General features: G+C 41.0%; 1 protein-coding gene across 1 annotated transcript in view; it reads left to right on the top strand.

The window, feature by feature from the left end:
* Nucleotides 1–22141, top strand: part of TNFAIP3 (TNF alpha induced protein 3) — a 63975-nt gene extending 41834 nt beyond the window's left edge. Inside the window, exons 3-9 of the mRNA XM_086927578.1 lie at nt 14–204; nt 1270–1417; nt 2264–2434; nt 3621–3801; nt 10229–11142; nt 12068–12288; nt 21652–22141. Coding sequence (XP_086783704.1) covers nt 14–204; nt 1270–1417; nt 2264–2434; nt 3621–3801; nt 10229–11142; nt 12068–12288; nt 21652–21909 — 2084 coding nt within the window. The 3' untranslated portion in view covers nt 21910–22141. The remainder of the gene's footprint in view (nt 1–13; nt 205–1269; nt 1418–2263; nt 2435–3620; nt 3802–10228; nt 11143–12067; nt 12289–21651) is intronic.
* Nucleotides 22142–27072: the final 4931 nt, after the last annotated feature.

The raw sequence follows: 27072 nt of genomic DNA, 5'->3' as shown, positions 1-27072 counted from the left end.
TTTCCTCTTGCAGGAGATGGAAATTGTCTGATGCATGCTGTGTCCCAGTACATGTGGGGAATTCAAGACGTTGACCTCGTTTTAAGAAAAACCCTCCACAGCGCCCTGAAGGAAACTGATGCACGGAACTTTAAACTCCGGTGGCAGAGGGAGTCCCTAAAGTCCATTGAATTTGTGGAAACAGGACTGTGTTTTGACACTAGGGTAAGTTTATCCGCCTTATCTGAATGATCCCTTTGCTATGTGTACAAACATACATACACACGCACACACTCCGTGGCACATGCCTTACCAAGGAGATCAGCCTAATTTGAAAGTTCACAGCTGTTATCACATCATGAACTGAACTCCATGACAAATTCTCGAGAGTGTCAGGTATCACCCTGTTTTCGGCCATAGTTTCCAAGATTTGTTGTAAGGTAAATTTCCAGATGCACATCTTTTGCCCTGAGCACTTTATCTAGACCGGAGCAAATCTGTCAAACTCTGACTCAAGGTCTAACCAAAGATGCTGTAGGCAGCTGCAATGAATCTCTAGATCTAACATTAGTAATCGTCTCACTATTTTTATGCCTTCTATGTGTGTCATTGTGTTTAAACTGTTTCAACTGATGTGTGCATAACCTGCTTGCATGCATACAGGCAGCCAAGCAACTGAGGCAGTGTGCAGAAGGTTAGCTATGGGGTTGATACAGATAAAATGGCTGTTGGCGCTTTAAATAATAGGCCCCATGTTCAGCTAACTTCACAAGTATTCAGGCACCTGAAGCACAACACCAGTTGTGGTGTGAATTGGTCTGCCCTTAGAGCAAGGACTATGGGTTAATTAGTAACCCGCATCATAATTGCATGGGTCAGGAGCGCAAGCTCTTTTAGAAGAGAAAAAGTTGCGGAGATACGGTGCTGTTTCACATTCAGCCAGCCCAGAAGAGTCTGACCTCATGGGTAAGGAGCTTGTCTTGGAGTCAGGAGTTTTTTTGTTGTAGTCCTTGCTCACAAAGCCCTGTTATATGTGTAAATCTGTTGAAGTCATGTGCCTTTGTTAAATAAGTTCCAATTGGTTTTCAACTAGAACTCTTCTTGGTTTGTGTGACCGGTTTTGGGGTGGCATATGGATATGAAATAGAAAATGATGATGAACTTTGCCGTGGGAAATTATTAATCTTGCGCAGTACATTACCAAGTGGTGAGGATTATATGTCTGCTCACCTGTTCGAAGCTTGTTATGTATATGTATTATCAGTTAATTGTCTTTCCTTTTGCCTTCAGAACTGGGAGGAAGAATGGGAGCACCTTGTTAAAATGGCCTCCACAGAGACGTCAGTGGGCCGGAATGGGCTGCGGTATAACTCGCTTGAAGAAATCCATATATTTGTTCTGGTCAACATCCTTCGAAGGCCAATTATCATTATTGCAGGTGAGTTTTCATGAACTCTTAGCAAGTTGCGCATTCAACTGGACATATTGCACAGTTATCATTATTGGCAAGCTGTAGGCGTTGCAGTTCATCAGCAAGATAATACTAGCATATAAAGCATGCACTGCCACCATTTTATGCATTTCACACAGTGCCAAGATGAAATGCGGTGATATCATACTGTGTCAGAGCTATCAATTATTTATGCATGACGCAGGTAGGGCTGTCAAGATGTCAATGATTTTATAAAGGGATATTATCGAGTGGCTCAGAGTGTCCTTTTGAGGAGTGGTTTAGAGATCAGAAAGGTGAAAAGTCCAATGCGATTAGGCTGGCTCTTTATCATAAAATCCGATTTGACATCCACATTTATCAGCGCTGGTTACATATGACAAAGGTCAAATGGGGCAAAGTGTTGCATTTATTTTAAATCAACATGCAGAAAGTTGGTCGATGTGCTTCTGATAAGGGCCAATTGCTAGGTAGCAAGTAAGTTAGTATGTTATTGTTTGCAGTTGTCGTGTTTTTCCTGTTTTGTGTGATACCTCATTTTGATTCCTGTTAAGAAATTGTGATTTTGAACATATCACTTGTGCTGTTATCGATTTTATTAATTTGCAGACCACGTTTCTATTGTATTGGGACAAGGGAGGAAGGAGATTTACTTTGTGTGTTTGGCCACTCTCAGGTTGAAGGTATCTTGACTCCATTGTGATCAATTGTTTCACCAGCTAGATATAGGTCTTCTAATATTGTTTTTATGCTCATGATTTCACATAGCTATACATTAATGATGGCAACAATAAGTACTAACGTGCAACAATACAACCTTTTATTTTGCTACAGATCACATGTTGCGAACCTTGGAATCTGGTTCCAATTTCTCACCTCTCACCGTGGGTGGAATTTACCTCCCACTTCACTGGCCTGCGCAAGAATGCTACAAGTATCCCATTGTCCTTGGCTATGACAACCAGCATTTTGCGCCACTAGTCACTCTGAAAGATAGCGGTCCAGGTATGGCTTCAAATGTGTTACTTATGTGTAGGGCTCCCGGTTTTATGGTATTTATTTTTTCTACATTTCCGTCTGTATTTATCCATATTTATTTTTTGCCAATTTCTTCTGTATTTATCCATTTCTATTTTGTGTTTTCTGTATAAATGAAGCTGCCATAGGTATTTTTTCACATTTATTTGACTGATAAATGTATACTCACCTTTGAATGCCCAAAAGGTTTCAGCAGTATACCTTGCATTAGCGTTATTTGAAAACACTAGCATTGTAGAACAGCATCAATAACTGTAAATCTGCACTTAACCCCTTGCGTGCAGCGGGAATTCCCCGCCCATGCTGACTCCGCCTTGCGCGGGCGGAGTCATGACGGAACGGTTCCGTCATCAGCACAGCTCACCCGTAGCTGATGACGGAACCGCTCCGTTATCAGCATGCAAGGGGTTAATTAAGCTTAACTAGGAAATCTGTTGCCTTTTTTCATTTCCCCGAACACTCAATCTGTACACCTACTGACCTGGCACTCTTGATTGACAGCAGAAAAAAACATCAAAAGAAGACATATTTTCAATATTTTTCTGTATTTAAAAATAAATACAGACAGGAAAAAAATAGTTTTCTGTGTGTATTTATCTGTAAAAAAGGAAAACGGGGACACCTACTTATGTGACATATTCTCTCCTATTCTTCCTGTAAATTCTTGTTAACAGTTGACTCCATTTCACCCAGGACGCAGTGCCCCACTCTACTTAGTTGAGGCAAGTACAGTGATAGAAGGTTGCTTGAGGGTTAACTGTTTCCCAATTGCACCCATTCAAATAAGTTCAGACCAATATTAAGAAGACTGTGAGGCTGTTAAAGGTTTTCAGACCTCCCACTGGTGATTATGTGTGGTGTCTGTCTCCTTTGCCAATACTTCCAACTTGGAGTACTGTGGCCGATTAGTAGTTCATGCACACAATGTTATATTTGTTCAGGGAGGTTACCTAATGAGTAATTCTTAAACACATACCTCATTAACAGGAAAGAAAGCTACTCTCAACTTCATAGATATCTGAAGAACAAATGTCAAACCAGGCATGGACCACAATTACCACTACTACAATTCCAAATTAACAGGATTTTTTTTGTTAAACATTAATCCTATTCGGTAAATGAAAAATAACACTCTTACTCCTTTACTCTGTAGAAATCCGGGCTGTCCCACTAGTGCAGAAGGAAAGAGGACACTTTGAGGATTTGAAGGTCCACTTCCTGACTGACGGAGAAGAGAGGATGAAAGACAAACTCCTGGAAGAGTACCTTATGGTAATCGAAATTCCAGTTCAAGGATTGGACCCCGGTACCACACAGTTGATCAATGCAGCAAGGTAAGTGCTATGTCTGCTGGCTCCACTTGGTTGCTCGGCTGCAAGTGGCTGTTGAGGAAGGTGTGCAATGTGATAAAACCTCACAAAGTTGATGTGTTAAAAAGAATGATGTTGTAAACAGTATGCTATGTACTCCCAACATCACGGTCTAGTGGTTAATACTTCAGGCCTGCTGATGGACAACATTTCAGAATTTTTTTAGTGGAACGTAAGAAATGTTCACACAAATTGCACATATTGTATGAAACACCCTTTGCTGGTCGCCTGCTTGAAAACAGTAGGAAAGGGTATACCTCACGTACAAACGTAACACAGTAGGTGTGAGTGAGATACTAATTTTTACGTGGAAAAACAGTTGACATTACATTTTCTACTCCCATCTAATCTAAACAGATCAGAATGATATAAAAAAAAGTGTGGTCAGGATTTTCTAAAATTGTGGGAAACCGTGCAAAATATATATATATATATATATGTGTGTATGTCTGTGTGTGTGTGTGTGTGTCTAAGGTCACGGTTTTTACAAGCATTCGCCAAACCACAAGTGGTGCAGAAATAGGTGCCACTGTTACCGCCTTTTTAAATAGTAGCCACAAATTCCTTCAATGGGAAAGAGAATCTGCACTCAAAGATTGTTTAAAATCCACTTCTTTATTCATCACGCCATACTGCGATCAAACAATTCTGAAACACATTTAGGCTTGAGCAGCCTTTCTCCATCAGAGTAAATCACTATCCTTGTTCACTTAAAATACAGGCATTGGCGCGTTTCGGCCGCACTGCAATCGTAATCAAGGCTGCCATGCAGCCAAAACGTGTCAAGTGGTAGCACTCCATAAAATTGGATTAATGAATACCCCGTTAGTACGACTACCTTCAGTGCGTATTTGTGGGAAAGATGTCATGAATGTCTGAGCAGGAGAGCTGATCCCGCCACGAGTTTCATGCCTCCCATTCAAGACGCATATCGGCATCCAGCAACTACATGAAGGCAGGATACATTTATATTTAATATACATCTCTCCCATGAAATGGATTTCTATGGTTGCTAATAAATTTGGCGCCATTAGACAAATCTTCATGAAACATGAAAAAAAGTCTTATCTATCTCAGCTCCTTCCTGGAAAGTTTCGGTGTGACCCATCAGCCGAGGGCCGAGAAGAAGGGGAGGTCTCGAAACACATATTCACCATGCAATATTCAGCCCCAATACAGCTTCAATGTGGTGTTCCCCAGGGGTCATCCCTCAGCCCTACTCTATTTAATATTTACATGAGACCTTTGGCTGAGGTGGTGCAACCTTGGGGAGTACAATTGGTAACATATGCTGATGATACTCAGCTTATCATCTCCTTGTCTGGGCAGGAGACTTATAACAATCTCTCCTCCTGTCTTAGCAAAGTCCAGGAATGGATGAATGACTCTTTTTTGAAGCTTAATGGAGCTAAAACAGAGGTCATGATGCTAGGACATAAACCACCTACCTCTGTGGATATGTGGTGGCCGGACTCCCTGGGGCAGCCTCCAACCCCCAAGGAGCAAATTAAAAGCCTGGGAGTGTGGCTGGATCCAGCCCTTAACTTTCAGGTCCAAGCCCGGAAGGTAGCAGGGACTGGTTATGCCCTCATGAGAGCACTCAGAAAGATCCTAGGACTACTTCCCTTTGAGGCTAGAAGGATCCTAGTACAATCCCTTATACTATCACGAATAGACTATTCCAACGCAGTCTATCTAGGGGCCTCTAAAGGGACAATCAAGATCCTTCAGACCATCCAAAACTGTGCTGCCCGAATGCTACTAAATATCCCACGCAGAACCTCCGCCAAACCAGCATTGAAGCAACTAAACTGGTTGCCTGTGCAACAACGAATTGAATTTAAAGCAATGACTATTGCTCATAAAGCCCTGCATAACTCCGGACCAGACATTCTTGCACCCTTGTTTACTCCTTATCAAACATGCAGAACCCTGAGATCCAGTAATAAGAATCTACTGGCAATCCCCAGGATCAGGAGATCGCGCACCGGGGGCAGACGTTTCTCTCTACAGGCTGCAAAGCTTTGGAATAATCTTCCAGATGCTATCCGCTTGGAGGAGAACCATCTCAGGTTTAGAAAAATGCTGAAAACCTTCCTATTCTGCTAAAATTAATGGAGATGACTGGTCCACGTAAGCGCTGGGATGCCTCAGGGTAACCATGCGCTATAGAAATGTGTAATCGTTCATTCAATATTCCATTAGAAAATGTAACCGCTTTACAGCAAAATGTGGCTGAACAGAACTAGTCCAATTTGGCAGAAAGGCTTTTTTTTTGTAATTTGGTGTAAATCCGTTCAGTAGTTTTTGAGATATTAAGGTTCAAAATGTATAGGTATTCGTGGGTGGCCAAGTGTTATACTTGGCAGGCAACAACTTGTTTTGCTGATAACTGTGGTGGTGTTTGTCCGTTCAGTAGTTTTTGAGATATTAAGGTTCAAAATGTATAGGTATTCGTGGGTGGCCAAGTGTTATACTTGGCAGGCAACAACTTGTTTTGCTGATAACTGTGGTGGTGTTTGTCCGTTCAGTAGTTTTTGAGATATTAAGGTTCAAAATGTATAGGTATTCGTGGGTGGCCAAGTGTTATACTTGGCAGGCAACAACTTGTTTTGCTGATAACTGTGGTGGTGTTTGTCAACTCTTCACGAAACATTCCAAAAATAAAGTTCATCCACCTCCGCTCCTTCCTGTATAGTTTTTTGGGGTTATCTATCAAGCGGGAGCCAAAGAAAAATTACCCATCCAATTTCCATAGGGATTTTAGATAGTGCTGCAGCTAAAACGGATGAATGGAATTAAACAAAATTTGGCAGACAGCTAGATTTTACCCAGAACACATGCTTTTGTGATTTGCTGTAAATCAGTTCAATAGTTTTGAGAAATTAAGGTTAAAAATGTATAGATATCTGGACAGTTGTGTAGGCAAGAGTTTAGCGAGATTCCCACAGACATGCAACTTCAAATACTGGAGTTATCTCATTGGCCATGAAGGCCTTTTTTCCAGTCAGCCCTCTAGCTCTCGCATGAGAATGACGCTCTTGCAAGTTCCTGCACGAGCACTCGTGCTGATTGGCTGGCTGCAACATAAAGAGATTTGCTGCTGCCATTAAATGACTCGGGTACTCGGTCCACATGTCTTGAAAATAAAAAATAATTAAGGGATATCCTGACTTTCACTAGTCCTTGAATGTTCATGAGGGGCCCCTGCTGGGTCAATTGTGAAAATGATTTTTTAAGGAAGCTGTGATCCTACGGGAGTCTCTCGGGAGCCAGCACAACCCCCTGTGCTCCCAAGAGAGTCCTGTGTGATCACAGACGGACTTGCTGGTGCCTTAGGGACTCTTGCAGAGAATCCTTCTGGATCGAGAAAATAACCTAATGGACCATTTAAAGGACTGCATGGCGGGGATTTGGCTGCCTTTGGGTGGGGGGAGGGGAGTTGGGCACTGGCTTGGCGAAAGTCTGTGCACAGTGGGGGGCGTTGACCACCTGCATGGGGTTAGGTGCAGGGACTGGCTGAATGGCCAAACCCACGCTGTGCAAGGCAAAAGGCTGTGCATGGTGGGGGTTGGCATAGTTATGGATGGAAATAAAATCTTACTGTATATTGAAAAAAAGTAGGAATTCGTAAAAATGGGTTAAAGTGAAGTTATAATTAGGTGTGGTAATAATATCTTACTTAAATTGAAAAACAAAGCCTTAGAAGTTCACTGGAAAAAAACAAAGGTTAAAGTGATGATATAGTTAGGTAAAAGTACCAGGTAAAACTTAGTATTTTAAACTCAAGAAACCACTGAAAATCACTGGTTATAGTTAACTGTAGAAACTATAATTCCGGCCCTCGACAAGCACTGCTTATGATCTCATATATTACATCACTCACTAAATGTTCTGTGACATCATTGAAGACATAACTGATGACATCTTAAATTACATCATTGATAACAACTCTTTCTTCACAAGTAATAGAAGGCACTTAATCAAGGATAACCTATTTCCTTAAATCCCAATACTGAAATCGACAAAATTTAATGAAAAGCTGAATTTCTACCTATTGACCGGTGCAGGGTTGTAATTGGTTAATTGTGAGCTAAGAGTTAGATTCAAGAATATTAAATTAATCTCTCAAATCCATCATTGACGCCCTAATGGAATCTTGTGAGAGCCATCATCTCTATAGCAGAATTTATAGTATAATTCAGGTCTATCTACCCCCTTCACTAAATTCACCTTTTTAATTACTACTCGCTATATACCACACATCTCTATAAGAACTTTTATCTGTTTTTACCTTTTTCTTGCCTAACTTGGTTACCTACACAAAGGCTCTTTCTGGTCCCTGCTTGGATTGGAACACTGTACCAGTCCAACCTTTTCAACAAAAGCAAGACCTTTTCTTTCCAGTACATTATATGTTCTTAGAGTTGGCTTTGGGTCAACTCCTTGCTCCCAATTGGATGGCTTTGTTGTCTATCTCACTTGTCTGTTATTGCTTCAGTGGCTTTACTCCCTGTTCTTGTGTTTGTCCCTCCCAACAGCATTTCAATCTCACAGTGTTCTGATCGTATAGGTTTATCTTTCCACAGCATACTTGACGGGCTTCTTTCTTTATTTGCTTTTGGGCACTGCATGAGTGCATTCATTTCCTTGCTTTCTCCCACTTTCCTCTTTATACACCACAATCATCTCCCCTTTTTACTTATTATACATGTTCCACCGCCTGTGCGCTTTTTTTCACAACACCCCACGCCTTCAGTGTTTGCCTTCTTGTCCTCCTCCCAATCCCACTGGTTGTGATTTTGTTATTTTTTTGTAGCATGCCTAGCGTCTGCCAGTTGCTACCAAACAACGTGGGCCTTTTTTGCACTCTTCACTCGCTTGTTATTCCTTTATTTATTATTTTAATTTACCTTTTGTACGCATTATGATGCATGCCTTGTGATGCACTCATGACACATGGTGGCCTTTTTTGGCTTAAGCATTCTCTGGAACAATATTATCGACATACAGTGCACACATTATTATGCTCCAAAGCTTGACCTATGCATGGTTGTTTGGCATAATATGATGACCCTATTATTTCTAGTATAATACACTAGATCAAGTTGCTAGCCCAGCCATAGCCATGATTCCCAGCATAATATGATGAGCATACTTTACTGTGCCACAATACGAAAGCATATTATTCAGTGACATAATACAGTGAGAATGTTCAATTCCATAGGGAGCATATTCTTCAGACACAAATTCGAGGAGTCATTTTGTGGCACAGTGATGGATATCTTCACTAGCATAATCTAATGGACTCGTTATTTTTCACAGTATCATGATATTTCTTGGCAATTAACCCATTCACATCTTTGCACATTCTCTGAGAGAGAGAGAGAGAGAGAGAGAGAGAGAGAGAGAGAGAGGGAGAGAGTGAGAGAGAACTAACGAACATCAACACTGTTGCAGTACAGTCATGTGTACAGTGCCAATTTAGATTCATATTGACCTGAACTATGACATGAATGCCAACCAGTGGTAATGTCCGACAGATCTGGACAAATATAAGACCCTGTCAGGAACTATATATCCCCCGTTTTCTGGGGGTGGTGTGGGGTTGCGTATGGGAAATTGTTCTAATGTTGGTTCTATATTGCTGGCAACTATGTTTATCCATTTCAGAGATGCTATGAGACTGGCTGAGATGTGCTCTGCATAGGCCCATATACTGCTAGAATTAATATGAGTTTATTTCCTCTGCTTATTTATCTAGCATTTAATACTCATTCGTGAATTGAGAGAAAGTACATTTGTGGAAGGTTACGTGGTAGAGTCTCTTTGTGAAGAGGAAAACAAAAGACCTGTAAATTGAATAGAGAGATTCTAGGACACAATCAACTGATGCACGAAAGGCAATCTTTCTGCAGAAGTACCTCTTTTTAGCAAAGAAAGTAGGATGATATTTACATTCCGGGGACATAATCTTACTATCAATTGCTATTTTACATCTGCAGATACAGTTCCTGAATGGCATATGACCCTAAAATCCTGTCCTGCCCTCAGCTTCTCCCTCCAAAATTACCAATGTGCTTTGCTCACAAGTCTCTTGCTATGCTTTTTTCATAATGGTAATGTTAAGGACTGGAGTAGGAATTTCTTGCTCAAAATAAAGAGTATGTGCTTGCAAACGGAATGTGTAGGAATTTCGAGGCATATGGTTTCAAATGTGTACATGGAATTCCAGACCCTCCTTTAGTGATGTTCCCCAAGGAGGCTAATATGAAGCACTATATTACAGCTGCTAGTATATTTCTCTTTGCATCTCTTCTTCCTCTTACACCCTGAGTCATGTTTCTTCTTCAGTGTATTGATTAAGTTTGTATTTTTTTTTATTTTTTAGGTTGGATGAAGGCAACTTGCCAAAAGAGATCAATTTGGTGGAGGATTACTTTCAACTTGTAATGCACGAATACAAGAAGTGGCAAGAACTTTCAGAGCAGTCCAGTAGGGGGACTACTGCTAGGACCAGGATAGAACTGTCCCTTTCACAGCTATCCCTGGTGGAGGTCAAATGTGAAACTCCCAACTGCCCCTTCTACATGTCTGTTAGTACACAGCCACATTGCCATGAGTGCTATGAGCGGAAGGAACAGGAAAACAAGCTAAGGCGGCAACATTCTAAGAAAGGCTCTGAAAAACTGAAACCACTAGGGTTGGAACCCTGCAAAGGTGATCTGTACACTCCTATGCAATGGACAACTGAGAAATCCTTGACAGGGCCTAGCTCTGCCCCTGCAACTGCCCCCAGCCTTTTTTTGTACAGTGAAACCAACGCAATGAAGTGCAAGACACCAGACTGCCCATTCACATTGCGTGTGGAGCTCAATGGGCTCTGTGAACGCTGCCACCAGGCCAGATTGGCTAATTCCTGCAATAACATAGAAAAGACCAATCATACAGACCTCATGCAATGTACAGTGTGCCATCAGGACACAACAAGGACATTTAATGGCATTTGTAGTGCTTGTTTCAGAAAGGCAATGGAGCGGACTACTTCAAACTCTAGTTTTCCAACCATGAATCATCAAAGGTCGTTGTCAGACCCTTCCCACTTGTCAGGCGCCTTCCCACACTTGTCTGGTCTGACAACACACAGTAGCGATCCAGGGAATTCACCTTTTGAATCATTGTCAGTCAGTCTGGAAGATCGGCCAGAGAACCAGAAGTGCAGGAAATCCGGATGCTCCTTCTTTGGGACAGCGGAAAAAGAAGGCTTCTGCACAATATGCTTTTATGAGTTTCGAGAAAATCATAGTAAGTTAATGGATCTTGTTTGCTGTTAACCACAATAACTTTCCTACAAATCATTACAATTTTAAACGTTTTTAAGGTTACCCAGAGAAAGAGCTGCATAAAGAAACATGAAATTCCAAGGTTGATATTAGAAGAAATTGATTCAGTGGACCAGAGTCGGTCTATTGAGCAAAGCATTTTGCCCTAGAGAAATTCATCAGTTTACAGCCACGGTGCAAGAAGCTTCTTCTTTTTCTTGGATAAATATAGCATTTAAAAATTAATGTAACATAATGTGATCTCAAGTACATTTCTAATTGGATTGGATCTAGTGGTCACTCCTATTTTGGTAACAGTAGATAATTGTATCTAAAGCAGGCCACACGGTACATTTTAACTTACCTTTCTTGACTGCCATTATCGCACTTTCCACTTCCCTAAACTTCAGCCAGAGCATTTGCCCAAAATGAGAGCTTTTTGTCCAAGTTTTCACTCTCTGCTACCTGTTTCTCGACGCGCTTTGTGGGGATGCCCGTGAATGAGTGGGAGGATTTGATTTGAGTAATATCCAAATACATTGGCAGCCTAGAAATAGCCACCGAAATATTTGTTGTTTATATCACAGACACGTTTAATTACTGCTGATATCCTTCCTATTATTGTTTTCTTGTTATCCAAATGATTGGTTCTTATTTTGTCAGCAACGAAGTGCTCAATTTTAATCTCTTATATTTAATCATGTGTAGCCTATAACAAACAGAATAGCTTTCTGATTATTCAGATGTCTCGAATTTGAGGATATCTTGCATGCTATAACCGGTCACCTGATTGCAGAAATTTGCTTGTGAAATATATCTGAAAATAGAGAAAAGGATGTTACTTAAGTTCAGGTGTGTACTAGATGTTTTCTTTTATGAAGCCTTAAATTGGAACATCTTTCCTGCAGGTCCGGCACCAGTCCTACACCGAAGATCACCGATGAGAAATTCCCCATTCTCTGGACAGTCTGAGCCTTCTGCCACATTTCACAATACAGCACCGTGCCAGGGCCGGGGTTGCAGCACTTTGGGAAACACGTTGTTTGAAGGATACTGCCAAAAGTGTTTTATTGAAGCCCAAAGCAGGAGACTCCATGACCAGAGAAGAACAGAGGAGCAGCGACCTGACGTAAGTAAACATCAAACTGTATTTCTGCAAAGAGGTGTTTTGGAGATCTACCAACTATTGGCAGTTGATCTGGGGATTTAAGTACCTTATTGGCACTGACTGGTTTGAAGGGGAGCTAGATGCCAGGCTGTTATCTGACCTCAAACAAGCAAATACAATGCAACTAGACATGAGGTTAAGGCTACCTTTCGATCCACTGGCTCGGAATACCTTGTACGTCTGGTGACCCAGGTCTTTACAGATTACTTGGTGCGGCGTGGTTTTCTGATTCAACTAGATTGTTAGTATCCAGCATGCACTGTGCAAGTATTTGTTACTTTGTAGAGTATTTTACTCAAGTTAAACTTCGTTATGCTATATACTAAAGATTAACGTTGGTGGCAATGATAGTATTGTGTTTGGAAATAAATAACATTTAGTTATCTCCCAAAAAGATTAATGCTAATGGGGTTTATGCCATAACAAATGGAAAACCTAGCTGGTTGTGGGAGCGATTTTAACTTCATAAGACTTTTGTCTACTGTGGATTTTTTTGATCTTTGGTATTAATGGAGGCCACTTCCAGTTGTGCCTTTTGAAGTTTTGGTGGAGAGCATTTAGGAAGTTTGTGGCACCGGTAGTTCTGTTCTCTGCCAGGAGTTGATCAGTTTGAGGAAGTTGAAAGTTACACTGGCCTCCACAGAAACAAGGCCGGTTTGCATATGCCTTGTATCGGTCCAAAGTTGCACAGAGGGCGAAAAAACCTTTGACTGGAATGTGGTCCAAATGATCACCTGTAATTGAGATTAATTGAAGTATTCCTTTAGCCACTTTGCTGTTTGATGCAACAGGCAGATGGCAGAGCTACTTGAAAATGGGCATATTTTTGTTAACAAAATCTTTGTGGTGAGGTAGTGCCAATTTTATGTTATATCTTGCTATTTTTTAAAGCACCAAATGCCAAGACTTGGGCTTTGTAGCATTACAGGTGATGCTGAGCACTGCAAGGCAAAGAAACACAGCCGGACAGGCCTAAAATCAGAAGAGAGCAGACTATTTTAGGAGAAGGCCAACTTAGAAGCAAAAGCATACCCAAACGCAAACCAACACTCAATATGACTCCATAGGAACAAACACAGCCAAGTGAACAGGAGATCTGACAAACTTGCATGGCACTGAAAAGACTGAATCCGTGGCTGCCTCTTTTGAAATAACATCCTGTCACAAAAGACCAGTGGAAGAGTGGTCTTTAGAGGTGACATTACAATGGCGTATTCATCACCTTCTTAAAGATCCTACAGCATAGAAAGCTCAGACTTTGTTCTGAAGTGAACCTGCTGGTTAACAGGTAGTCACGGAAATGCTGTTTACTGTCATTGATGTGGATATGGCGAGAATACTCACTCTATAGTATGACATTTTATGAGGTTTTTGCGAGTTTTACCGAAGGCCATTTGAATCATGTGAGTAATGCTCCTCTTGAGACGAGGGAGTGTATCTGTCTCAAGGCTCAGGGGCAGGTTGTTTCAGTGACTTGATGGCATTTTGCATTTACCATCAACAGGTCATCATTCCTCTTTGCTCCCAGGAGACGACCAGTTTAAGAAAAACATCTTATGTATCCATGAGTTTAGAAGAGTACTTAGTAAAGTAATCTCAAAGCCTTCTCTCCACCTTACAAGCGAAAACCTGTGAGATGAACGTTTCCTGTAGTTGACTCGGTTTGCAAGGGGTATCTGCAGTTTGAATTATTTGAAAGAGATTGCTACCTAAGAAAACCATTTCAATACTTGGGAAAGGCAACATAGTTTTGCATAACGAACCCATAGGCTTTAATCAAATTCATGCTGTTGATTTGCCCCAACACCTAGGTCGCATTCAAAATCTAATGCAATGAAAAATGAACAGTGCAGTATATAAGCTGTTCATAGGCCTATTCACTGTGCAGTATATGGGCCTAACAAGCTATGGGAGTGATTATAGGCTCCCAACTGCCTTTAACATTCACATGTATTGTGAAGTCTGCTTATGCCAGTGACACCAGACCAGGAGGCGGCAGCTAATGTGGCTATGTTTTAGGTGGCAGGCCACATTCGGCCTCCATTCAGTAGGCCTCAACTTACGAAGCATTAATTGTGTGTAGTGGGACCTCATTCCAGTCTAAAGTGCGTCTCACTCATGTAGTTCCAGGACTAAGACATGCTTACAAACAAAAACGGATTTATGAATACCTAAATATTTTTTCTAGTTAGTAAGCATGTTGTATTCCTGGAAATCCATGTGGAGGACACAGCTAATGTTAGAGTGAGGCACAACTACTTAACAGGAAAATGCACTGTGAATCTGGCCTCCATAATCCTGGCTAATTCATACTCCAAACAGAAGCCCAACTAGAGAGTGAGGTGAGGCGCTGGAGATGGGGGTTTGGGGAGAGAAAGGGATTGAGCAAGAGTAATCGTTAATACCAGGAATATCAAAGTGGGCTCCCGGGGTGGAGCAATGAATACACTTTCTGCATGGAAAGGGCCGCATTTTTGGAAGTGTACTTATGAAAGAAAGTAGATTGAAAGTGCAGCCCGTATGAGAGTACAAGACTTGCCAGCCTTTTACTGCAGCCTTCATCTGTTCATGGAGGGAGGTGACAATAGTACAGAGAAGTGTTTGGCCATGCTTCCTGTCATCCGTAAGTATTTTAGGACAGTCCCAATGCTTCCTGTCATCCGTAAGTATTTTATGGTAGCAGACACCCAGGGCCTGATTTGGATGTCGGACGTAAAGCCTCCAACCAGCAGTCGGAGACTCTCCGCCCGATATCCTGAGTTTCCCTCTGACCGCCGTATTTTAATGACAGCGGTCTAAACGAAACCAGCGGGGAATACTAGATAAAATCTATATCTCACTATAAATATAAATATGAATAAATACTCAAATTATGGATATAAAAATGTATAAAATGTTCTCTTCCGATGGGCTCTGTGAATCCGTCGGAACAGGAGCGGAATAGTATTCCCTATAATGACGGTGGAGCGAGGCTCAGCTCCACATTCTGGATTACGATGTCTGTTTCCGACTGCCAATCCATATCGGCCTTTCCGACATGCTTTGGCTGTCAGAAACTGACTTTGGGTTCCCCTAGCAGGGCCTTCTTCCTCCATGACCCTCTGCAATGGGGCTCCAACCTGGACAAACTCACGCAATCAAAATTTTGTGTTGGAGATTGTACATAGATGAGAAAAATTGCACAAAAGCGCTTTTAAAATAAATGAATTAGAAGCTGGTTGAGGTGGAGGGAGAAGCAACATGGAGGTGGGGCATAGAGGCACACAGGCAAGTAAGAGCAATACAAGCAATGGTGAGGGGGATAGCTGCATATGGAAGAGAAAACAATGTGTAGTTTTGGGGATGAGGAGAGAAGCCCAAGAGGGAAACTGCTGGAGAATGCATGCAGTCGAAATGGCATGCATAATGGGAAATGAAAAAATTGTTCCTGAAAAGGCGAACACTGGTGTAAGCATAAAAGGAGGCAATCTGAGAGGTGGTAAATAGGGCAAAGACGAGATAGACAGGCTAAAATTAATAAAGCCAGCTAAATGAAACAAACAAATTTGAGGGTAATTAAAAAAAAAATCAGTGGTAAGCAGCAGGCAGGCTTAAGTCCAGGTTAGCTCTCAGAAGCCCCCAGTATGTCCTTTACAATCAGACAGATGTGCTGTCTGACAGGCTCGATCTAACATGGGTTACATTGCTTTTGTTTTAGCAGGGTTTGGTCAACCGCTCGTACCCTGAAATTGGAAACCCAGTTTAATTTTTTTTACCAGACCTACCATATTTTCAAATTGTTTTCATTGTACTACTCAATAACCAGTAGTAGAATGCAGAAATTGTAACACAGGTGCAATTGACGCCTATCCCTATTCAGCCCTCCTTCTTTAATTTTCTAAAATAAAATAGGTTAATGAAGACAAATAGCAACATCACATAACTTTGTGACAGCTTTATTTAACAATCTCCTCTAAGAAACTAACTTGCCTTCTCAAATATCCATGCATCACAAGATAAAAATTGCAATCCATTAAATATGGAATTATGAATTTCTTCCAGAATGTAACTTTTACAATACATGAAATATTTTAAAAGGCAAGCTAATTTCCATAAAAACACAACAAATAGAAACAAGTTCAACAAGCTATAAAAATGAAAGGAAAAACCTAAAGCTTCTAAATAGTGTAATTAATACATTACACTTTTAAGGGAAAAAATAAAAACCTTTTCCAATATCTATTTCAGATTTACGTAATGGGAAAAAGTAATTGTGTTTGTGTGTATCCCAATATTATATCTAAAAAAACGAGATGTTGTAAATCCATTTCTCTGCCTAAAACAATGTGCCAACAGTAATATCAGTGACTCAACTTGGTGGAAGTTTTAAACGAAGAGCTACAATTTTCTTTGCAAACATTCACACATCATAAATTGTAAATGTATGTTTTTTTACTGATATAACTCAAGTTCCTTGTGAAGGAACAACATTTGGATACAGACCTTATACGTCTTATCATCATACCATTGTCTATAGGGAATATTTTAATGTTTCTTGTTTCAAAAAAGATGCCCTGGCCAAGTTTCTATGAAGAATTTCCTAAAGACATAAACAAGTGTATGAGAAATTGCATGCCCGAAGTTTTGGCTTCAAAGTCAAATCCCTTCAGGCCTAATTCCAGTCCTAAATCTTCAGTGGTAGTGCACAGTGGCAACTGTAATGCTTTTTCCTTCTAATTTTCAAATGCAGGGCCGAAGTAAAGGATGAGAGAGAGCTGTTCAGCTGTAGAGGTCAATTGATTTAATTATTTGCTTGTAGGCCTTATCTAGAGGTTGTATAGAGTAACCGTTCATTAGGAAGTTAAAATCGCCTCAGGCCAACAGGTTTTTCCTTCTTCTCTCAATGGGGTGTCCAACTTAAATCACTTGTGAAAAACAAACCTGTGTACTTGTACTGGTTGACCACTTCAATCCTACAGTCATCAGCCAAATTCAATTTGACTTCACAAGCTCCAGCTTACTTTACGATGCATTATTTCATTGAGCATATTCTTTCTGAAATCCCTGAGCCTCTGGAATTGGCATGCAGTCTCATACGTGACTCTGTCCAATCTTCTATTTAGAGTTAAAATCTTTGACCAAAGAAATTGTGGCACCAAAGAAATTTAAAGTGGATTATTTTTGTAAAAGTAAAATACAAGAATATCTGAATATAAAATCTTACTTTTTAAAAGAGAGTGGGCTAGGTTTGTATTGCACTATCACTTGAATAAGCTGCCTTGTGAAGCTCCATATTGCAGAGCAGATGTTGCCCATCCCATCCTGTGACTCGAAAACAGAAACATTCGCTAGGTAAAGCTATGCCAAGATGGACACGGACCCAGAGAAAGTGCATCACATTTTCTTGATTCCTGTTCTGTAAAGACGCGTTTCGCAGCAACAGCTGCTTGTTCACTCGACATAGATTACTACCATTGGTGTGTTTTTAAAGTGCTAGTGCAGATAATTGAAAGTAGCCACGTGATCGGCAAAGTAATGGAGCGAAACAACATACTCGCCCGCATTGTAGCCTGTGAGCATATAGACATTTAACAATACATATGCCTCAAAATATAACCTATACTTGCTGAATAAGTAATGAATATATTTAAGCTTAGAAATAAAAAACGAATGTTTTTACACAATAATGCTCCTGGGCGAATACATTTTTTTTTCTTTTATACATAAAACCAATCTGCCACATCACGTGTGCTGAAGAAAAGTGCATAAATGTGCAATGAGTGCAAAGTGCAAATATGTCATTTCTATAAAGGAAGCCCACTACTGCTGACAACCGAACTTAGATGTGTATTATATTTGTAACATCAGATCGTAACTGTAAAATACACTGAACAATAAATGTATTTGTGGCAATCTTCATACAAAAAACTGTTCGGGGGAGAAAATGTAATGAATATCCTGGTCTAATACTCGTGTCATTCATCGTGGTTGAGTTTCATACATTGTGGGACTTCTTAGTCACCCTGTCTCTAGATGAAGTTCACAAATTGGTGACTATTATACTGAAGCTCTCTTATTCTATACTGTTGAGGTCAGTTGATGTTAATCGTACTGACTATTAGAGTATTTGATCAAATTGCTCCCATCTTCGGAGAATATGGGTGTGTTTCTCCATGTGAAATTAGTATCCAAAGAGCTAGTTCTAGAATAAATGGAAGTATATGCAGTTCAAAATGCTAAGGTATAAACACAAGTAACTGCGTAGATGAATGAATAAATAAAATAAATATACATGTAATGTGCAAAACCGTGCTAAAATCACCAATCCATTTATGTGCAAAAGAGCTTTGAGGTAATCTATAAAGTGTCTATGTACCTACCTAAATCCCACAGTCAGGATTTATATCTAAATTACTAGGTAAAATCTATATCTCACTATAAATATAAATATGAATAAATACTCAAATAAATTATGGATATAAAAATGTATAAAATGTTCAATTTAAAAATTCTACACATATATTGACTGCTGAAAGTGTACCAAATTGGGGCCTTCTTAAGGATAAGCTCAAGTACCATCTCTTGAGTCACCCGACGTCGCACAGTATCCATCAACTTCACTGGCTTCCTGTCAGACGAAAGGTGCAGTTTAAGGCCCTAGTTCACAAAGCTGTAAATGGGAAAGGGGCTGAGGACATGGTAAAACTATTTCCTCCCTATGTGCCATCTCGCCCACTAAGATCTGGCAGTCGGGGTTTGGTCTGCTTGCCTAAAACAAAGAGAGTCCGTTGGGTTGGTAAGTCTTTCTCGTACGCGGCAGCTAAACTATGGAATATCCTGCCCATGGAACTGCGCCTGAACCCAAATAAGATTCTTTTTAGGAAAGCACTAAAAACCTGGCTCTTTTCAATGGCCTAACTGGTAGATCCTCTCTCCTTTCTCCTACAGCGCCAAGAAGCCTCGGCATAAGTGCGCTTAATAAATAATTCAGTCAGTCAGTGAGTAAGGAGATGGTTTGTAGGAATAGGTGATCAGCCGTAAGGATTAATGGAACCATTCCTCATTTAGAAATACTAATAAAAACCAAAGAATGCATAAGAATACTCTAAAATTGATCCAACTTGATTAGCTAAAAACAAATAGAATAGAAAGCTTAAAGGGTTCGTAGGTTTATAGACATGCATATAAATCTTCTGTAATGTTCAGTCCATTTGGTTGTTTAGTATCTAATTGCAAGATGCATCTGGTCTCTAACCTCCTAAGTTTGCTTTCTCTATCTCGGCCCCTTCTGCTGGGAGGTATAGCGTCTATCAGATAATAGCTCAGGCTTTTATTGTTAGAATGATGTGTTCTTTAAAATGCCTGGCTACAGGGTATGTATTATCTTCATTTGCGATAGCGCGGAAATGTTGAAGGATCCTTCTGTGGGCCTGGAGTTTAGTGCTCCCTATGTATCTGAGGCCGCATGGACAAGTGAGAACATATACAACATATTCAGTCTTGCATGTCAACAGTTTAGTAATCTTACGGGTACTGTGACTAAATGGCGTAGTATATGCTGTGGTGTTAACTCCATGGACACAGGCTTTACATGTCTTGCACTTTATGAACCCTTTATGTGTTTGTAACCACGTAGTGTTTCCATAATCTCAGGGCTGGTGGTAACAAGACAGTCTCTCATAGAGGAGGCTTTACTATATGTAATGGACACCCTATTACAGGAAGATATATATATATATATATATATATATATATATATATGTGTGTGTATATATGTATGTATATATATATGTCATGTCCGCTTTCATAAATCATAAGAGTTGCATAGATGGAAGCCATTTATTTGGAGGAAATGAACAAACATCAAGCTACATTTTTTTCAAAGAGGTTTTGAATAGTGGTGATCTCATTAGAGGAACCAATGAAACATTTGATCTAGTACACAAGGCCTGCTGGAGGTATTACAGCTATGTCTCTGTCCAAATCAGGCCTTGAGGGGTCCTGTAGGAGCAACCAAATGCTCCCTGCTAGCACTGCATTGAGGGGAAAATGGTAGGGGTTTCCTCCATATCAGTGAAGCATACGTTCTTTGCAAGTTTCAAATTCACTGAGGGATAAATGGGCAGAATGCCTAACTTGCTCTTTCTTGGAAGTTCATTGGGACACAGATTTGGACTCTCATAATAAAGCACTTAGAGTAGCTGAAGCGAAGGTGCTACAGTTCAAGATTCTTCATAATTGGTATCAGTCACCACTAACAATAGTCCATGTAGGTGTTTAGTCACAAACTATATACTGGCGATAGATGGCTTCTAGAACCACATATAGTCCAAACAAGACATATAACATGGAGGAACTGTTTCCAATAGTGATCACCTTTGTTATCATTATTGATTGTCAGGCTTCTTCTCCCCCTTAAAACATGGCAGTGGTCAACATCTGCAGTGAGGCCAAACAATGAATTTGGTGTTAGTAAAGGACACCATGGGTCTTGTCTTAAAGCACTGGACAATGGAATTTATTAAATTAGCCTTAAAGGTTATGTAGAAGATTAGAGAGAAAAGCATCAATGGCATTTTGTGTCAATTTTTTAATTTGCTGCTTTCTGCGTTCTTGTGGGAAGAGTGTTCTTCAAGTTGGTTCTTATACTACTATCTTGATTCTCTGATCCTATTGAGTTGGGGGCATAAATTTAAATGAGTAATTCTGAACATTTATGTGCATTCACTAATAAATGTTCCTTGGTTTGGATCATAACTTTGTTATTCAATATGCCTTTTGGTCTCGGTTAACGTTCTAGGTTATTATTTTGACAGCTCAGCTGTGACCTTTACTCAGTTGGCACATATACTAATTCTATGGAAAAGTCATTGACCGGACAAAGTGTAAAGTTGTTTCAACTGCTTATAATACTGATATCCTTCTTATGTATGGCTGATTCAGTTATCAATAAAAACAATCTTATGCCGATATAAGGAATTCTGCTGCCGGTGAGTTTCATGGCTTCTCTAGCAAACTGTATCTAGCTTGAAACCACCGTGAAATAGAACTGTGTTGCTCATGAAAATAGAACTATCCTTGTGTTATTGTTTCCAGGTTGTGTTTGAGCAATTGTTCACCGGGAAAATTAGTTTAGTATTGATTGCAGCCCAAGTGTTAAGATTTGGAATAGTAACCCATCTCCTAACCACAGAAAGCTGCCTTTGCCCTATAATATACCTTTGCTTCAATTGTAGGCAATATATTCCTTTCACTAGTCAGAAGGTATTGTTATTGGTTATTATACGAGCTGCTTTCCTTGTTTAGTTGAGTTGTGTGTGACATGTGATTCTGCTTTCCTTCTAGAGGTTAGAACGAGTCCGAGAAGTGCAACGCAGCTCCTCCACCGTCCTGCGGAAAAAGTGTGCCAAGACCTCTTGTAATAGTACTGTGGCACAGCAAAATGACCAACTGTGTACAGAATGTCAGCGTGGAGCACGACGGGAGTCGTCCCAAGAGCTTCCAAAGCAGCGGTGTCGGGCAACTGGTTGTGAGCACTATGGGAACGTCAAATGTCGAGGCTTCTGTAACGAGTGCTACCAGTTCACACAGAAATATCATTAAAACGAAAAACGGGGGAAGCCCGATAAAGGACTTTTCACTGGACAATAACTTTAAAACACTGCACTTTTGTGATCCTCTGTCACACTCGGAGGGTTATTGCTGCTTTTTTGTGTGACTTATGTGGATACTATATATTTTATGTGTATGCCTACTATTTTGTAAATTGTAAATTATTAACCAGATGCTCCATGTTAATGTAAGTGAATAACTTAATACAATTCTTTGTGATTTACTCTGGCCTCAAAAATGTCTGTTTTTTGTCTGTGAAATACTAATGAATGCAAAGGGTCCAGCAGCTAACTTGGGCTTGTGGTCGCACAATTGCAATGGTACACACATGGGAAGAAGACTCCTAGTCTGTGAATCCTATTTTGTGTTGGCACCACGTAGGGCTTTTGACATTACCACCCTATGTCCAAAATGCATATTTGTGGTTTGGGTCCCTGGTAATAGTATTGAGTCGTTTTTGTTTTCAATGACTGTATCGCCCTTCATATCGTAGCCCTTTCTAGATGTCTCGTCACTTTGTCTACAGATTTACTTCACTGCTTTTGGGATAGCAAGAAAACGCATCTCAAAAGTACTTGCCCCTCAAACCAAAAAATTAAGGTATGTTTTCATTTCAACAGTTCCTTTGCTGGTTTCATGGGAGTCCTCTGTAAATCATTAAGCAATAATCCATTTTTTCATCCATGGCTCATATCTACTTGATCTGTAATTACGCAGAACTGTGCAAAAGTAATGCACAGCTCCTGATCGGCTTCTCTGTTTGCCTGTTGCTTTCAGTGATTGTTCTTTTTGTAGTTTCCAAACTTCAAGTAGAAATTTGTAGGAAGGATGTGGCGTGTTTGACTCCGATGGCAGCTGTATTTCGTTTTGGTTTAATTTTACTACTCTGTTGTATACTTTTGTTGTAGCCAAAGCTGATACATTTTGATTTACCAAAACTATACGATAATATACTCACTAATCACTACTTCCAGCCAGCCCTCTGATCATTGGTCTGTTATCCTGTCACTCATATTTTCTCCACCCAATGCTGCATGAAGCATGATGCAGTAGTTGCCCACCTAATCCTTTTCCTAACTTCACTGTGTGTAATGGCATTCTTCCCTTTCACAAAGAGCACATCCCTCCCTTTCACAAAGAGCACATGCACACGCAAAGTAGTACCCATAAGTGCCAGGGACTACTACGGCAATTTGTGCTTTACGAAACCAAAACAACATTTTTAGCCATTGATTTGTTCTTTTTAGATTAATGAAGACCCACCTGCTTCCCAAACAATAAAGTTTTGCAAAAATCATGAAAAAAAAGAAGAGCTTTCCAAAAGATGGCAACTAACTATTGGCTTGTTTTAAGATGAAGGCCACAAACGATGGTGCTCTTCAACTTAGATGCTTTCTATAGAAGTGGCTTTTCATCAGGAAATGTTTATCCGCTGTACATCAGTAGGATATCTGACGTCTTACTTTGTTTATTTAAATCCTGTTTCTCAAAATATGAATGTTACTCATTTGGGCTATTTAAATATGAAAGAACATATTACTATTTATCATTTTATATTTTAGGGTTTGTGCATCAGTTCTTTTCCAGGTGGTACATTAATAATTAGATTAACATTATGATCAACAAACTAATTTATTCTAAAAGTACTTTTATTTAATAAATATTAATAAATCTCCCAATCAATCATGGTTTCTTGGCACTAAACTTGTGCGAGCAAACAGATGTGGTAAAGTTTAAGATGATAGAAAGGGTTGACAGAAAACCCAGGTTTTGACAAAACAATCCAACTGTAATAAGGGTTGCTTCATGATGGATAGGTTAAGTTAAGAGCTTAATAGTTTGTCTTAATGACCTTGTTATTCATGCCTTCAATTGAGTACCAGTTTCGAGAGATACATTTGTGCCGTCATGGAGCAGCCAGTGTTTTTTGTGCAGCATCAGTCTTTAACTCCACTTAGCGTGTGTGTTCAATTCCCTCGGGTAACATGACACTCCAGTTAAATGACCAAGTTACTCCTTTTCATTCCGTTGGCTCTCCTAGAGCATGGAGGGTGAGCAGGCAGTCAGGAAGTTGGCAGAGGGTTTAATAGTGTGTGTGGTCCATTTACTCTTAGTTATTTAACTAAGGTTTCAATTGGACCGGTGTCTTTGTAGTAGATCTTCTATTCATGTACAGAAAGGAAGGATGGTTTAAAGACCTATACAAAAGGCCATAATGGTGTAGCTTCTTCTTGGGCTGAGATGTGACCCCTCACGCAGTCATTGTACTTACATACGAGCACACAGTGACAAAAATGCTATGGGCCACTATGGCACACAGTATGACACGAGGGAAGGTCAGGGCAGCCTAAACTTTCTCCGGAAACAGTAGTCTTTTTAGTCTTTGTTATGGCTGTTTTGACAATACTCCAGTCAGTAGGGCAAAGATACCAGTGCAACAAGTAATCTCATCCAGAAGCCAAGCCCTAAATTAACGGAATCCCACCGATTATCTACAGTGATGATTTATGACTGCCATGTACTCCTTTCCAAAGTTGAGCTTCAGTGTCCAGTTCTCAGAGTGCCTGGTAATCCATGGATCTGGGCACTGGGAACAGCTCAGTAAAGGGGGAGCTAGCAGTCAGATAGGCCCCCCAGGCAAAGTTAATGCAGTGGGGGCCACAGGTTCTGGTTTTGGGCAAGCACCCAAAATACCCCAAGAGTAAATAACATGTATATGTTGAAACAGACCAGTCTCAATCTACAATTGGTAAGGGCACCCACATGGCGGAGGGTACTTGCAGGACACACAAGATCATCAGTAGGAATTATGGCACTGGCCCATGTTCATCTGTATCCTCAACCCATAGTATCCAATTCAAGGTACCACTACAGGGATTTCTACACTTTGATTCTGCTCCGTCTTGCCCACCATGTACTCCATGGAGGCTAAACACCATTACCAAGAACACAGCTGGAAAGGGGAATTGGGGGAAAAAAATATACGTCACTGCTACCAGGTGCTGTTGGCTCCTGAGTGCCTAACAATTTTGGTTCCTGGGTGCCTCACAATCTTGAGATAACTGGCTTCAATCGTCTTTTTTCTGAATCTTCTCAGTCAAGGGCCTGCTCCTCTGCACACTGGGAGGGAAAGCCTTCTTTTCTGTAGTGTGCCTCCTTTTCCATCTTTAATATGCAGTCTTTCCATCGCCATGATGCCAGGTATGGTGGGTGTTTTATAAGCACAGGGGATCTGAGCACTTGTGCTCGATCCTGTAATGGTAAACTAAGTGCTTGGCATCTCGGTTAACTGTCATTCACCCTCAGCACATTAGTGACGAAGATGGAAATGTGCGATGGTAAAGGATCTTTTAAAAAAAAAAACTAACCTTGACCAGGATAACCTGGGGAACAACCGCCTTATTTCTCTCCTTCCAAGGTTGAGCAAGATTCTGGAAAGGCACGTAGGCAGTAACTGAGGAGTCCAGGAGGATTTTGGATCAAGGGGGCACTGTAACCATCATTATTCTCAGTGCTGCATTTGATACTGTCAACCACAGCATACTGATCCTTAGACTCAGGAGTCTGAGATTGACGGGCAGTGCCATCACCTGAATACAGTCTTTCCTAGGAGAACGATCTTTCCAGGTCTCTGTAGGAGAAGTTGTATCTAACTGAATGCCCCTCAGCTATGGTGTGCCTCAGGGCTCTTCCCTGAGCCCCACGCTGTTCAATGTCTATGAGTCCTTTGGCAGAGATTGTCCGTCCATTTGGCGTAAAAATTATTACCTACGCTGATGACACGCAGCTCGGGTGGCATTAAACCATCCAGATAAGTCACCCAGCGACCTAGGAAGCTGCCTAGAGGAGGTAGCCAAATGGATGGAACTCTCTTGCCTAAAACTCAATGGGGACAAGACCGAGCTTATGCTCCTCTGTAACTCTCCTTCTTTTAATCTCTAGCTACTTTGGCCTAAATGCCTTGGCCCTGCTCCAGATCCTAAAGACCAGATCAAAAGCCTTGGCATTTGGTTGGATCGCTCCCTTAGCTTCAACTACCAGGCGGCAAAACTATCGGCCACCTGCTATGGCCTGCTGAGGATGCTACGCAAAATACTTCTTCTTCTCCCATTTCAGGCAAAAAGAATCATGGTTCCGCTTGGACTATGGGAACACTCTTTATTTAGGAGCCCTTCAATGCACTTCACACAAGCTTCAGATCATTCAAAACTGCCCAGCACGCCTGCTCCTCCAGACCCCTTACCGGCAATCCGCAAAACTGGCACTGAGGAGCCTTCACTGGCTGCCTGTTAGGGAGAGAATCCAATTCAAAGCCATGTGTATTGCTCATAAGGCCTTCTGGAGGAATGGCCCAGCAATCAGCCGATCTTTGATAATTCCTTACCAACCTAGCAGAAACCTCTGCTCGGTGTCCTCTTCCCTCGCCCTACTCCCAAGAATAAAGAGAGCAAGATGTGGCGGGCGCTCCTTTCCTATAACTCTGCCAAGCTATGGAACGCTCTCCCCCCACACATATGGGTGGAGCCCAATCTGCTGCCCTTTCGTAAACTTCTAAAAACACTGCTCTTTAACAATTGCACTTAATTACTGGACTTTCTCTGTCTGCGTTCGTCTGCAGAGCTGGGATGCCTCAGGGTAGCTATCGCGCTGTATAAATGTTTTTTTCATTTAATTTCAAATGTGATTGGAACCCTCTTGTGTTCCTTCACGGCCCCTGCAGGAGTAGTCATGTGCACCACTGAGGTGCTGTTTCGATAGTCAAGAAAGACAAGCCATCAGTGAGGGACAGATACTGTGACTGAGGAGTCGGCGCACAGTTCCATACCTTCCGTGTGCCCAGCCTGTATATGAAGCCCCGGTGGGTGTGACTCTGACTGAATGCACAGTGACACAAGAATAACCCAATACATCCACTGTTGAGGAGAAGGTATCTGCTGGGTGGGTATCAGTGGCCATAAAAGATCCCCATGTGTGAAGTCCTGCATATGCCGCCTGTGTGCCCACCTGAAGGAAGCCACATGGCACTTTTCCCACTGCACTTTACACCTCCCACAGTGCGTGCATCATGGGTGATGACAAGCAGGCTGCAGCACCCATATAGCAGATGTGTATGGCTGACAACCCAGTACTGCCATGTAGAGCTTTAGCAGCACC

This window comes from Lissotriton vulgaris, chromosome 6, assembly GCF_964263255.1.
Source record: "Lissotriton vulgaris chromosome 6, aLisVul1.2, whole genome shotgun sequence".
In the NCBI taxonomy this organism is placed as follows: Eukaryota; Metazoa; Chordata; class Amphibia; order Caudata; family Salamandridae; genus Lissotriton; species Lissotriton vulgaris.
The sequence above is the reverse complement of the archived record's forward strand: the minus strand, read 5'-3'. Positions and strand labels throughout refer to the sequence as shown.